This window comes from Macaca nemestrina, chromosome 4 (assembly GCF_043159975.1).
Source record: "Macaca nemestrina isolate mMacNem1 chromosome 4, mMacNem.hap1, whole genome shotgun sequence".
Lineage (NCBI taxonomy): Eukaryota > Metazoa > Chordata > Mammalia > Primates > Cercopithecidae > Macaca > Macaca nemestrina.
The window spans coordinates 37,988,671-38,001,292 of record NC_092128.1 but is presented as its reverse complement, the minus strand read 5'-3'; the positions used below and the strand labels follow the sequence as shown (position 1 = coordinate 38,001,292).

Sequence of the window (12,622 nt, the reverse complement as noted above, 5' to 3'; positions counted from 1 at the left end):
TTCTGCCTGGCTTGTGACTCAGGCCCTTGGGTCCTCATCTATTAGGAGTGAACTCTTGTGTTATATGTCACTCAGCCAAACCTGAACCCCTCAGATTCTAATCATATCACTGAGAAACTTGAGGGAAAGAACCTCAAGGCAAAAGGGTTTAGTAATCCTAACAGAACATCTCTTCTGACATATTTCCATGTTCTTAACCTATTTCTGGCATTTGGAGCTCTAACCCTCATTAGATTTCATTGTGGCCATTGGCTCTTGTCTCTCCATGGTCTATATTCTTACCTCCCTTTGGCAGTTAGATATTACAAAAATCTTGATATTTTAAATATGCTCTTGGTTCACATATAATATGTTTACTTTTAAATAACATAGAAATAGAGGTAAATTAACAGGAATATTGTATACATTTCATTATACTAAAAATCCCAGGTAAAAATTGAAGGTTAAATTTGCCTGTGAAGTTGCCATTAAATAAAAAATATATTAACACATGGTTTCATTTAAATAGGAGCCATGACCCTTAGTGTTTGTGTGTTACATTTAAATTAGAATTGACTTTCTCATATATATGTATATAAATAAAATATTGTATAAAATTTGAAATCACTGTTATAGCGTTCTAGTAAGTTATTATTCTGACTTAAATTATTTCAATAATATCTGATAGCTACTCCAGAAAATATTCCTGAGAAAAAGGTTTACAATTAATAAAGTGATAAACTACTTTTCACAGTGGGTGGGTTTAGGCTGCCATTCTATTACCATATTTGTTTCACTCTATGTATTAATATTTTTTGGAGGTTGTGTTTTAAATTGTTATTAATGATGCTCATTAATTTATACTAAATTATCCACCTTTGGTCTTGCTGCAGTAGTCAAGCATTTTTCTTTTTTAAAAAAATGTCAGTTCCCCTGGAAAATTCATGCAGAAAACCATCAAAGGAAAATTAAGCTGCCATAAAGTAATAAAACAGTCTTTCATGCTATTTGGTCATTGCAGCAAAATCATAGGGCAAGAAAATTGAAGTAGTAGTCTAGACACAGCTTTTATAACCGAGAAGAATGAGCAGAACTCAAGGTTCTTATGTGGTCATGGTCAAAACATAGAGTGGTCCATGGGGAAAATTATTTCTGTAGAATTGCATGACTTTGACACTTCCACTGAAAAAGACTAGAAAGAAGAGCATTCATGGCTTGCATTTACTGAGTGCTCCCTAAGCATTTGATTGATTGGTTAGTTGGTGGAAATTTTATACAGTGACTACCCCTTTAGAGCACATTGCTGTGTCATTAATCTGGTGATTTTTATGGGTCAATTTGTGTTTCCACTTCCACTGGGACACGGACTACACTTCATTTCCTATAACAAAGTGAAAGTTACTGGTTTTCTGCCAAGAGTACTGTATAGAAATACCATGCTATTCATATCTGTGGTTTGATGTACACTGATATGATAACATCATATGAAAGATATTCTGAAACCATAGAGAATAAAATATTGTTATCAAAGTCACACAAGTAGTAATACAATAATGTCAGATGTTGATAAATGAATTATGAGTTGCCTAGGTTAAGGCTAGAATTCTGTATTAATAATACCTTTATGTGTTTGGTATATCCATTCTCTCAGAGATACTCCGGCCAATGCTATTTGCGTAAAATGAAAGTAAAAATTTATTAAAGAATCGATGTGTTTAGGCCAGGTGCAGTGGTTCATGGCTATAATTCCAACACTTTGGGAGGCCAGGGAGGGCAGATCTCCTGAAGTCAGGAGTTCAAGACCAGCCTGGCCAACATGGTGAAACCCCATCTCTATTAAAAATACAAAAATTAAGCAGGCATGGTGACAGTTGCCTGTAATCCCAGCTACTCGAGAGGCTGAGACCCAAGAATCACTTGAACCCAGAAGACAGAGGTTGTAGTGAGCCGAGATCCTGCCGCTGGCACTCCAGCCTGAGTGACAGAGCGAGACTCTATCTAAAAAAAAAAAAAAAAAAAAAAAGGCAAAGCATAGAATTGTTCAGAGTACACAGATCCCCAAATTTTACTATTTAAGCTGAAGTGTAGATCTGAAATAGTTTGCGGAGTTTTGTCTAGGTGTCATAAATCTGTTGACTACAAGCTATTTCTGTTTTAATTTGTGTTGGTTGCTTTAAAAGAAATGTCTCTGAACAAAATACAGAGGAACAGACTTAAATACTGCAGTAACTGAAAAAAACATACTGAAGTAACTGACTCAGTCCTAGGTTTACTCCATCCATAATAACCTAATACAGAATTCCTTTAAAGAAGTGAACAGAACAAGAAATTAATTGCTTTCCTGAGATACTGCAATGCTAAATTTGAGGAGGATCACTAAAAACACAGTGTGTCTTTACAGGCCATGTATAAGTAAAGATACTGTATTTTATTTTGGTCTTGTTTTTAAGAGAGTAATGTCAAATACCAGATGTTTAAGAATGCTGTAAGAGGATTTAATGGATTCGCTTTTATCTGATAGTGAGTAGTGGTGGGAACCTCTTAGTGTTAAACTCAAAGGGAATAACATTGTAGCTACTCTTTGAAATTTCCGAAGTTAGAAACAAGATTTCTAGATTTTTTAAAAATCTATATTAAACTACTGTTTAATAGTAGTAACTGTGTAACACTTTTTCAGCATATAAGTCAAATGCTGTGCAAAGCACTTTAAGGGGATTTCATATTTAATTCTGTCAGCATCCACATGAGGTAAGTTATTATTATTACTATTCTTATTATTCTAATTTTCCAGATAAAGAGACTGAATTTAGAAAAGTAAAGAAATTAACTCATAATTATACCTATATAGGCATCTATTAATAGACATGAATTAGTATTTTTAAAAATAAATGTTATTTATAATATTATTTGTAAAATATTTTTGGAAAAATATTATTTAGCAACTATTTAAAATGTGCTGGACAAATTAGAATATGCATCTTTATTGTTTTCTCCCATGTTTTCTTGGGCCCAATTTCAGGCAATTTGGTAAAACAAATGAACCCTAGGTCCCCAAATCCTTCACTTTCTCAGTATCCCTGTAAGGAGCAGCCTTCCTTTTGGCTGTATGCTGGTGACATTCTCTCCTATGCTTTCCCGTGCTCACTGTGGGTTCCAGGGGTCTTTGCCGATATTAGGCCTCTTGGTCTTAAATAGTTAATCTCTGAGCTGTGGGTCCCTTCCTGGGGCATCATTGGTACGATTGTTACAACCTACTCTTGTGTATATGGTATTGTGCCAATCTAACACTACATTGTGGTAGCGAGAGAAAACCAATCCCATGTTATGCACATTTCCTAGGTCTGAACAATAAGTTTGCATTGTACAAATCCAGTGAAGTGGCTCAGCAGTTGGCTTGTTTACTCTTTTCATTTCTGCAAATACATCTGGTTACTTGGGTAAGAAGAAATTAGAGTTCAAGTATTAAATATAGATGTATCTGAGATCCTAAATTAACTGCCAGGATGTTCTTGGTGTGCTTGGCACTAGTCGTTCAGTGGAGAAAAAAAATTAGAATCTCTGCCGTCATGGAGCTTATAGTCTAGTGAACTGAGAATACCCTTAGATGCACTCAAAATAACCCTTACCTTCTAACTTCTAATGAGTGATCAAGCTTGTAACCTCGACTCTACCTTGGGATATGTTTTCTCACCATTTTATACACTGCATAAGAGGTGAAAGGGTGGTTAATGCTCCTCAAATACTAGTTAGGGGATAGGAGCTTCTTCAGCTACAGCCTCTTCCCACAAGACTTAGTGTGTCTCACTCAAATGAAACTGGAGCTGGTTGACCCTGTGGAGCACTCACAATTACCAGAACATGACAAATTCACAGAGGGACTGCATTTCAGCTCTGGTGCTGAGACCCTGGCCACTTATCTTCTCCATTAGGCCATTTATAGCACATATTTAAATCATAACTTTGTATCTAGGATCACAGAGATTGAAGATTGCAAAGGAACTTAGACACCATCTACTTATTCTTTTAGTCTACTTGCTGCTAGACTTTTTCAGCATCATACAAAGAGAAAACAGATTCAGAGCTGAAGATTTTTGTTCTCTTCTAGCAACTGGTACAACTTAGACTAGGCTTCTCTTGTTTTCAAAGCATGAGCCAAACACTCACTGAATGATTTCAAGGTCCCCCTTTTGCCATTTCTACCCACTGACATTCTAGCCACTGTAACTGTTTTTCACAGTAGTATGTTTAGTCACTCTTTCTTCCCCACTGTAGGCATCATGATGAAGGAAAAAAAAATTAGGTTGAGTATTATGAAATTGCTGATATTTGATCAACATTCAACAATTTTTTTTTTTTACCTAACAAAAGGCAATTTTATGTGGCTCAACCTATGCTATCCCTTGCTGCCATATCTGAATGCTCTTATTTGAAATCAAAGCTAATATTGCTCCTTTTTTCTTTTTACACACACACAGACACACACACACACACACACACACACACACACAGTTGTTTGTTTCTCTAGGACATGTGGCTACTGAGAAGACTAAGGCCAAAACTTGTATTTACCAAGTACTGTGTAGAGTTTGTGCTGAATATTCTCTATTTGCCCCTCAGATTTACTCTACATCCTTCTCCAGGGAGCCGTCCTCCACAGACTGCATCCACAGGGCATCCTTGTCCCCTGGCATCTAGCGAGAGATTGAGGACAGGAGGAAATAATTTGAGAGTATTTGTTGCCTGGCTCCTTCCCCTCTGGACCCTGGCTTGAAAGTGGCTGTGTTCTTCTACCTGTAGCCACAGTCTTTCTTCATGGCCTTTCCTATAACAATGCTTTTGCCTGGTTCTGGAAACTTCTCCTTCCTGGGCTAAGCGTGGTAAAAGCTTCCCATTTTGTCGGCCCTGGGGAGCTCCTCTACCCCTTGTTGATTTTCCTGAACTATACCCATGTGTTTGTTAGCAGTCCTTCTTTCATTGTCTCGTGGTTAATAGTCTCTTCAGTTACTCACTCTGCTGTCTTCTGGGGCCCTGACTGACAGAGTGATTTCCTGGCTATCACTTCAGTTTGTGCATATATCAGTTTCTATTTACTATATGTGAAAGTTCTGAGGTTATATTTGCAGAGCTTTTATACCTGTAGGCTAAGTTCTAAGACTTATCAATGCCCTCAGGCAGGAGGAATGATTAATGCACTCATAAATGGTACTTATTTACACTTCTAATCTCAAAACTAATTGCTAACTATTAAGTAAGGCCTTTATCTTTATTGAAAATTTTGAAATAAGAAAATGCTAGCTAAATCTAGTTTTCTAATATGAAAATGCAAGACAATATTCAAATATCTGTGAAATATAATTATACTTTTATTATTACTTCCCTATTAATTATTAGCTGTAAGGCAAAACATTAAATCAAATGCAATATACATTTGGTAGCTAATCTTTGTCAGTATAAGTGTTTTTTCAGTGTTTAATATTTGACTGTGGTGTATATACTCATATGCCACATAGAAGGGAAAGAAATAATCAAATAAAATGTTTTTAATTCATTGGAATATGATTTTGTTAAGCCATAGATTGACTTAACCCCCCAAAACAAGTTCATTGTTAGAACAAGTATTTCAAATATTTCCTGAGCACTTACTTTAGTGCTTATTTTAGTCACTATAGTGTTCAGTGATGTGGGAAGTTCAGAAGACTCATGGGATTTACGTGCTGGATTTTAGAAGGCTTCCTAACAATGTCACAAGTCTATTAATTGTTGGTTGGCAAGAACCAAAATGAAAGCCCAGGTCTCCTGTTTCTGGTTTAATCATCATTTTCATAATACTTTTTCCCCAACCAGATATTAAAAGGTATTGAAAAGCACGTTTCATGCATCCCTAACAAATTGTTCACTTTTGTTCTGCGTAAACTTTGCTGATTATACAGTTACAGGCTTCATGGCTCTCTAAAATAAGCTAAGAGTAGCCAATAAATAAAAGTACAGCACTATTCACCATATGATATTTCACATTTTAATCTACTTTCCATTCAGTCTGCATATTATGGGGCAGGAAAGCCCTAAAGAGTCATGCTAGGTATTCCATATTAAGTTACTTTAATATTTTTAACAAGTATATGTTAATGAACTAGGCTGTTTGGAAAACTGTGTCATACAGCCTCATCACCCAAATCCTTTCCAAAAGCAGAAGGTCTTTTGAGCATTGTTTGTAGGAGATTTCTAGGCTCTTTGAGTGTGTTGGTTGGGCCATGGAAAAGGGGAATGGAATAATAAATGGATTAGACTGGACTGTTGAGAGAGCCCTTGAAGGCTATGCCAGATGAAAGATACAAGACATATTGCTCCAGGCATACCTTTATCTGTTAAATGGTAGCCTAGGACACCAAAATGTTTACACGATTATTTATGAAATTCCATAAAATGCATTTGCAGCTTTTAAAGATATGAATGAAGTTTATATCTGAGTTGTGGCTATAATCAAGTTAAATGAGAATAATTTTAGAGGGGACAGCTAATTACAGAGTTTTTTTTTTCTATTAGTATAATAAAAAGTAACATACAAGCCTGGAATAATATAATAGGAAGCCTAGAATGTATTGATATATGTATAAATATAGAAATAAAGGTAAAGTTATTTTGCTCAGTATTCATTTCTATTATCCGATCAGAGTTTCAGAGATTCATGTGGAAATCTGACATAGTCTTGGCAATTCCTGTATTGGACCCCTTCAGTGTCATGTATGGCTCCACTTGAGCTAAACCAGAAAAAAGTGACATAAAATTGTTTATTCTTTTGACATGTTTTTTGACAACTTCCTCAAAACCATTGAGATATTATCTTGGCGAAAAACTTAATATGTCTAGCTTCTTTAATGTCAACTGTGCTTGAGTTTGAAATCAATTCTGTGCTTTTTGGCAGCAAAGTAAAAGGGAAATCAGAGTAAATTATACTTTTTCTCATACTTTACAAAAGAAGCCTCCAAATCAGCTCTTTGGAGACACAAAACTTGTCCTAGTAATATACTCTGAAAACATAACTCTATTTAGTAAAATTTTAATTAAGAACACGTATTTTCTTACTGCAAATTTAAAGGCTTACATAAACATTTCAACTTTTTAAAAGTTGTGATTCTCAAGAAAAGAAATTAACTTAATGGCTGTTCATTTATCATCTCCAAAACCAAAGCCATTTGAATATTTCCTTTATTATGATGTATTAGAACTTCATTAAAAGGGAAAACTTACAAATAAGTTATCCTTTTTGGAGCAAGATCACACTGTGCTAAATAATGAGATATGGGAATACATTGAACAGCTTGACTTCTGCTGACTTTTACTTAAGAGTATGAAGTGTTTTAAATTAGACTATGTTAGTATTGATGAAATGTGCACAAAGGGGAAACATAATTTAAAGGCTTTGTTCTATTTTGAGAGCTAGATAAATTATATAATTAAAAAATAAAGCACTGTGACCTGGGATTAGGAAAACAACTTCCAGATACTGTTGGAGAGTGTGGAAATTGGAGCAACCATTTTGGGAGGCAATCTGGCCACGTCTAACAAATTTGCAGGGCATTTGCCATTGACCTGGCGATTGCACATACCAATACGAATCTGCCACTAGACAAATTTGTAAAAGTACACCAAAATAGATGTATAACAGTATTCATTGCAGTGCTTTTGAAATAGCAAAAGAAAAACATTACAAAAATAATCTAAATACACAACAATAGAGAATGGCTAAATCAAATGTATATTTATTTAATGAAGCACCCTAAGCTATTAAGAGGTATGTATGAAATAACTCTGAATATGCTGATATGGAAAGGATGCCAGGATGGGTTAGTAGGTATAAATAAGCCAGACATATATTATTATAACACCTCTTTGGGATAATTAAAAAAACAAACAGAAATACGTACATATATAGGTTCATGTAGATACATTGATATTTTGTATTTGATATTTCGTTGATGTATTGTACATCAACTTTTGTATTGAAGAAATATATGCATCTGACCCAATGTACTTATTCAGATTTTAAAAGTTAATATGTAAGCATTGGTTTTTGGTGGGAAGAAGTTCTAGACAGAAGTGGATTGGAGGATGCTTTTTCTGCTCATTTGGTTGCTTTCTGTAATATTTGATTTTTGTAATCATGTATATGCAATACCTTTATTTTTAAGCATGTCAATATGTGTGTTCTTAAGTAAAGCATTATTATTGTTCTTTATTTTTATATACCTTAAAACGCAATAATTAATATTTTATTAGACAATAAAGCCCTGTTGTTGAGATTCCCAAGGTCACGAAGCATAACAAACTTTAGTATATCAGCATTGTATTGTCGGAATCAGCTCAAGTTTTCTATGTAATATTCTCATCACAAACAAAAGTCTGCTCTTACAGCCACCACCCCCTCATTGAGAATGCATCCCTCAACTTTGTAGGATAGATCAGCTTGATGTTGGACAGTTAGAGACATTATATCTACCTCCCCTTCTGAGCAAGAAAATGAAATTAATTATTCCAGTTGTTTTCCTCCTCTGTAGTAAGAGAACATATGGCAAGCAAAGGCTTCTCTACATATGCATTCATACTTAGTGGAGCCAAGTTTGATTCAGAATGGGGAGAAAAATGGTTGCATATTTCTCATGTACCCTGCAGTTTAACACAGCATACTCTATTTTCAAAGCAGTTCCAAAAAGAAACAATAAAATGACTGTCTTCTGCTCTCTTGAATCTTTTCAGAATTGCAACTTCCAGTGAGTCCCTCTGTGTGTCTGGATCAGGGAATACAATTAAAGCCGAATACTTCGAGTCACCTTTTAAAAACAGTGAAGCCACGTATGTGGAAACCAGAGGACTGGAGACATGAACAGCTGTAAGCTAATCAGTGTGAATTGTTATAACCAGCATGCATTTTAGGAGACGGCTAACAAGAGAAAAGCACAGAACAGATATGGGGAGTTCACAAGTGTGAATTATTAGTTTCTCTTACATAAATTTTCAGCTCTCCTTTTTAAATAAAGAACGCCATCATTGACTTTCTCCTAGATTAATTCAAACCTGTACTGCCAGAGAATAAACATTTGGGTAAATTGGACTCTTATCTAGTAAGTTACATTAAAGGAAATTGAATTGAAAACCTTGACAATGCAAAACTATAAAATTTTAGCTTCCATTTTATACTCAAATGACTTTGCCTTAGACTATGAATATGGCTGGATGCATTCTTTCTGCTATTATTTTTTTTAATGGCTCTTAGCATCTAAGAAAGTATCTGCTGTATATCAAGTTATCCAAGTTTCCTCCAGGTAAAGGATTTTATAATGTAGATAAATTATAGTGAAAAATTAAGAGGTTTTAATTATCCAAGACACAAATAAGTTTGCCTTATCTAATTTTATAATTATTAAGTATTATTTAAACAGTTAATAGTATTTATTGAAGAATCGTATGCATCTTGTGCCAACCTAGAATTTTAAAGTTAAAACTAGGTCAGGTGCAGTGGTCCATGCCTGGAATCCCAGTGCTTTGGGAGGTCAAGGCAGGAGAATTACTTAAGCCCAGGAGATTAAGACCAGCCTGAGCAACATAGTGAGAATCCATCTATACAAAGAATAGAAAAAAAATTAGCCAGGCATGGTGGTGCATGCCTGTAGTCTCAGCTACTCAGGAGGCTGAGGCAAGAGGACCAATTGAGCCCTTGAAGTGGAGGCTGCAGTGAGCTGTGATCACACCACTTCACTCCAGCCTGAGTGACAGCAAGACCTTGTCTCCAAAAAAAAAAAAAATATATATATATATATATAAAAAAATAAATAGCACAGTCCTTTCATTGATCAAACTTAGATATTTAACATTTAGAAATATTATGTAGAAAAGCAAATAATTATGTATTTTAGTATTATTTATGATGAAAGCATATTTGTTTCATTACAAAATATTAAACTGGTGTTACTTTTCCTTTGTAGCCTGAAGTGTTTTCTTTTTTTGTTTGTTTGTTTGTTTGTTTTAACATTCAATCCCTTAAGTTAACTCTTCATTATCTGGGAGTAGGGACATTAGGTAAGATTGAACTAGTGGGCAAAGTATTTTCACATATTCTTGGTGACCTGTTCACTGTGTAAAAACAACACATTTTTCTAGAGAAGAAAAAATAGAGCAAAGGTAGGCAGAGGTAGAAGGTTTTAGAAAGTCTCACTCGAACTGTAATTTATATCACTTTTGTTGCAATGGTACCGTGCATCTGAGGTCATGGGTACTGTGACTAATTTATATATTTATTTTTTAAATTCAACTTTATTCTACATACTATCTTTCCATCTTTTTATTTTATTTATTTATTTATTTATTTATTTATTTATTTACTTACTTACTTATTTACTTATTGTGAGACAAAGTCTTACTCTGTTGCCCAAGCTGAAGTACAGTGATGCGATCTCGGCTCACTGCAACCTCCGCCTCCCAGGTTCAAGTGATTCTCCTGCCTCAGCCTCTCAAGTAGCTGAGACTACAGGCACCTGCCACCATGCCTGGCTAATTTTTGTATTTTTAGTAGCGATGGGGTTTCACTATGTTGGCCAGGCTGGTCTCGAACTCCTGATCCGCCCGTCTTGGCCTTCCAAAGTGCTGGGATTATAGGCATAAACCACTGGGCCCAGCCACCTTTTTTACTTTTTAAAAATACTTTGATTAAATCTGGCGGATTGGGGAACTATTATCAGTTTGACTCATTCTAGCTGTACCTCTCCACCACCTGGTGGTGATGCTAATAAGCAATTGAAATTGTTCAAGGAAATCCACACACTGAAGGTGGACGTCCTACAAAGGCTAGAAGCAGTTGACAAAGCTTGAAGGTAATTTGCAAATTACATACTCAACCCTACATTATGGAGCGCTAACTACGTTGTTTTATTTTTTTAGGAATGAAACGACAGTCCTTGCTCCACATGAAACAATCTTTCGAGCCGAAGATCTATCTGTGATTCTTAAAGCGTATGTGTTGGTGACATCCTTAACCCCTTTGCGTGCGTTCATTCATTCAACTGGCACAGTTTGGAATCCGCCAAAGAAAAAACGCTTCACTGTCAAGGTAAGCTCTCAGTTGAAGCTATTATTTCACACAAGTATGCTGAAGTAATGTGAGTTGGGCTGCCATCTTCCCCCCTTTATGGTTATCAAATCCCATTGAACAAAGATCACATCTTTTTTATTGCTGCAAGAAAAGATTTTCATTTAATAGGTGCAGGTTTAAAAATGAATTGGAAGCAGCTTAATTCACTAGGGATCACAAAGGCTACATTCTTTTTTCTCAATTCATCGTGATAGTTCAATTCTTTGATCTACTTATTATAGAGCTAGTTCACAGCTATACTCTGTTTTTCTTAATTTTTCACTTATTTGAGAAAAAATATAGTCAAAGCAACAAATGGAAATACAATTTTGCCTTTGTGCTTTTTGCTTCACCCTTAGGAAGCATAATGCTAGTGCATTACACCAGTCAATATGGAATATTTGCTGAGTGAAAAATAAAGCTTTCAAGTGTGCCTAATATAGTAAGCTATGACATAAAGGATAATAGGAAAGATTTCAGGGAAGAACTTAATAATAATCCCAAAAAGTTTAGTAAGTTATAAAAGGTAGCTCAGGTCAACTTGGCGGAAAATGAGATCTAGTGATGACAATACGTTTGATAAATTTTAAAGAAATTTTGATTTTACAGTATTTTATTGTTCTGCATACCAAAAAGAGGAAATGGAAAGAAACTGAAAGAATGCACAGGGTCTCTCACAGTTTCAACAGATTCAAAAATGATTGAACTTGATTTTTTTCAAAATTTACCTTTATAAATTGAATTTTGAATTTTGGAAAATCTTCCAGCTCAAGAAGAAGGCATGAGCAAATTGTTAGAATTTATTTCTGGCATCTTATTTTTTTTATTTAGTGTGCTTTTGTTTTTCCCTCTTAAACTTTGTTTCCTTTTTCACTGTAAAGCTTAAATATTCTTCTGTAAGTTTAAAAGTTGTGCATTCTTTACATATATAACATACAGTGGTCACTGTTAATTTAAAACATGCACTCGTGTTTATGTTTTCCTATTCATTTCTTAGACTTTTCAATATTTCTATCTGCTTCCTAACCTTGCCTTCTCAAGACTCTTTTGGTCTCTGTACCACTTCCCCAAATCCCATTATCACAATGTAGATTTTTAGTTTTGGTTGAAATAATCACTTGTTCCTTTTTTTGGTCTTTTTTCCCTCAAATACAAAAAAAAAAACTATATCAAGACACTTACCATCCTCACTTCCCCACACTGTTTACAATGTCCTCCTGGACTTGTTTCTTTTACGATTTGAGTGTTTTCAATTTGGGTCTGATGTCTTTAATCTTTAATTCTAAAAATTTGTTTTCATGATTTCTTGAAATATTTTTGCTCACTGTTTTTATTCTTCCTTCTTCTGTTGACCAGATTTGATCCTTCCATTTCTATTTATATTTGGCTTTTCTTATCTGCTTTCTGGAAGCATTTCTGTTTTCTAAGACAGTTCTTTAATCTTATCTTTTGAATTATACAGTCTGTGTCAGTCTGTTTTGCATTGCTATAAAGGAACATCTGAGGCTGGGAAATTTATAA

The 12,622-nt window shown here is 34.8% G+C and overlaps 1 protein-coding gene across 6 annotated transcripts in view; it reads left to right on the top strand.

Moving 5' to 3' along the window:
• Positions 1-12,622, top strand: part of LOC105475315 (cadherin like and PC-esterase domain containing 1) — a 311,154-nt gene that overhangs the window by 99,430 nt on the left and 199,102 nt on the right. For all 6 annotated transcript variants that reach the window (XM_011730473.3, XM_011730510.3, XM_011730493.3 and 3 more), the window contains 2 exons: positions 8,734-8,866; positions 10,912-11,080. In XM_011730473.3, the coding sequence (XP_011728775.2) occupies positions 8,734-8,866; positions 10,912-11,080 (302 nt within the window). The remainder of the gene's footprint in view (positions 1-8,733; positions 8,867-10,911; positions 11,081-12,622) is intronic.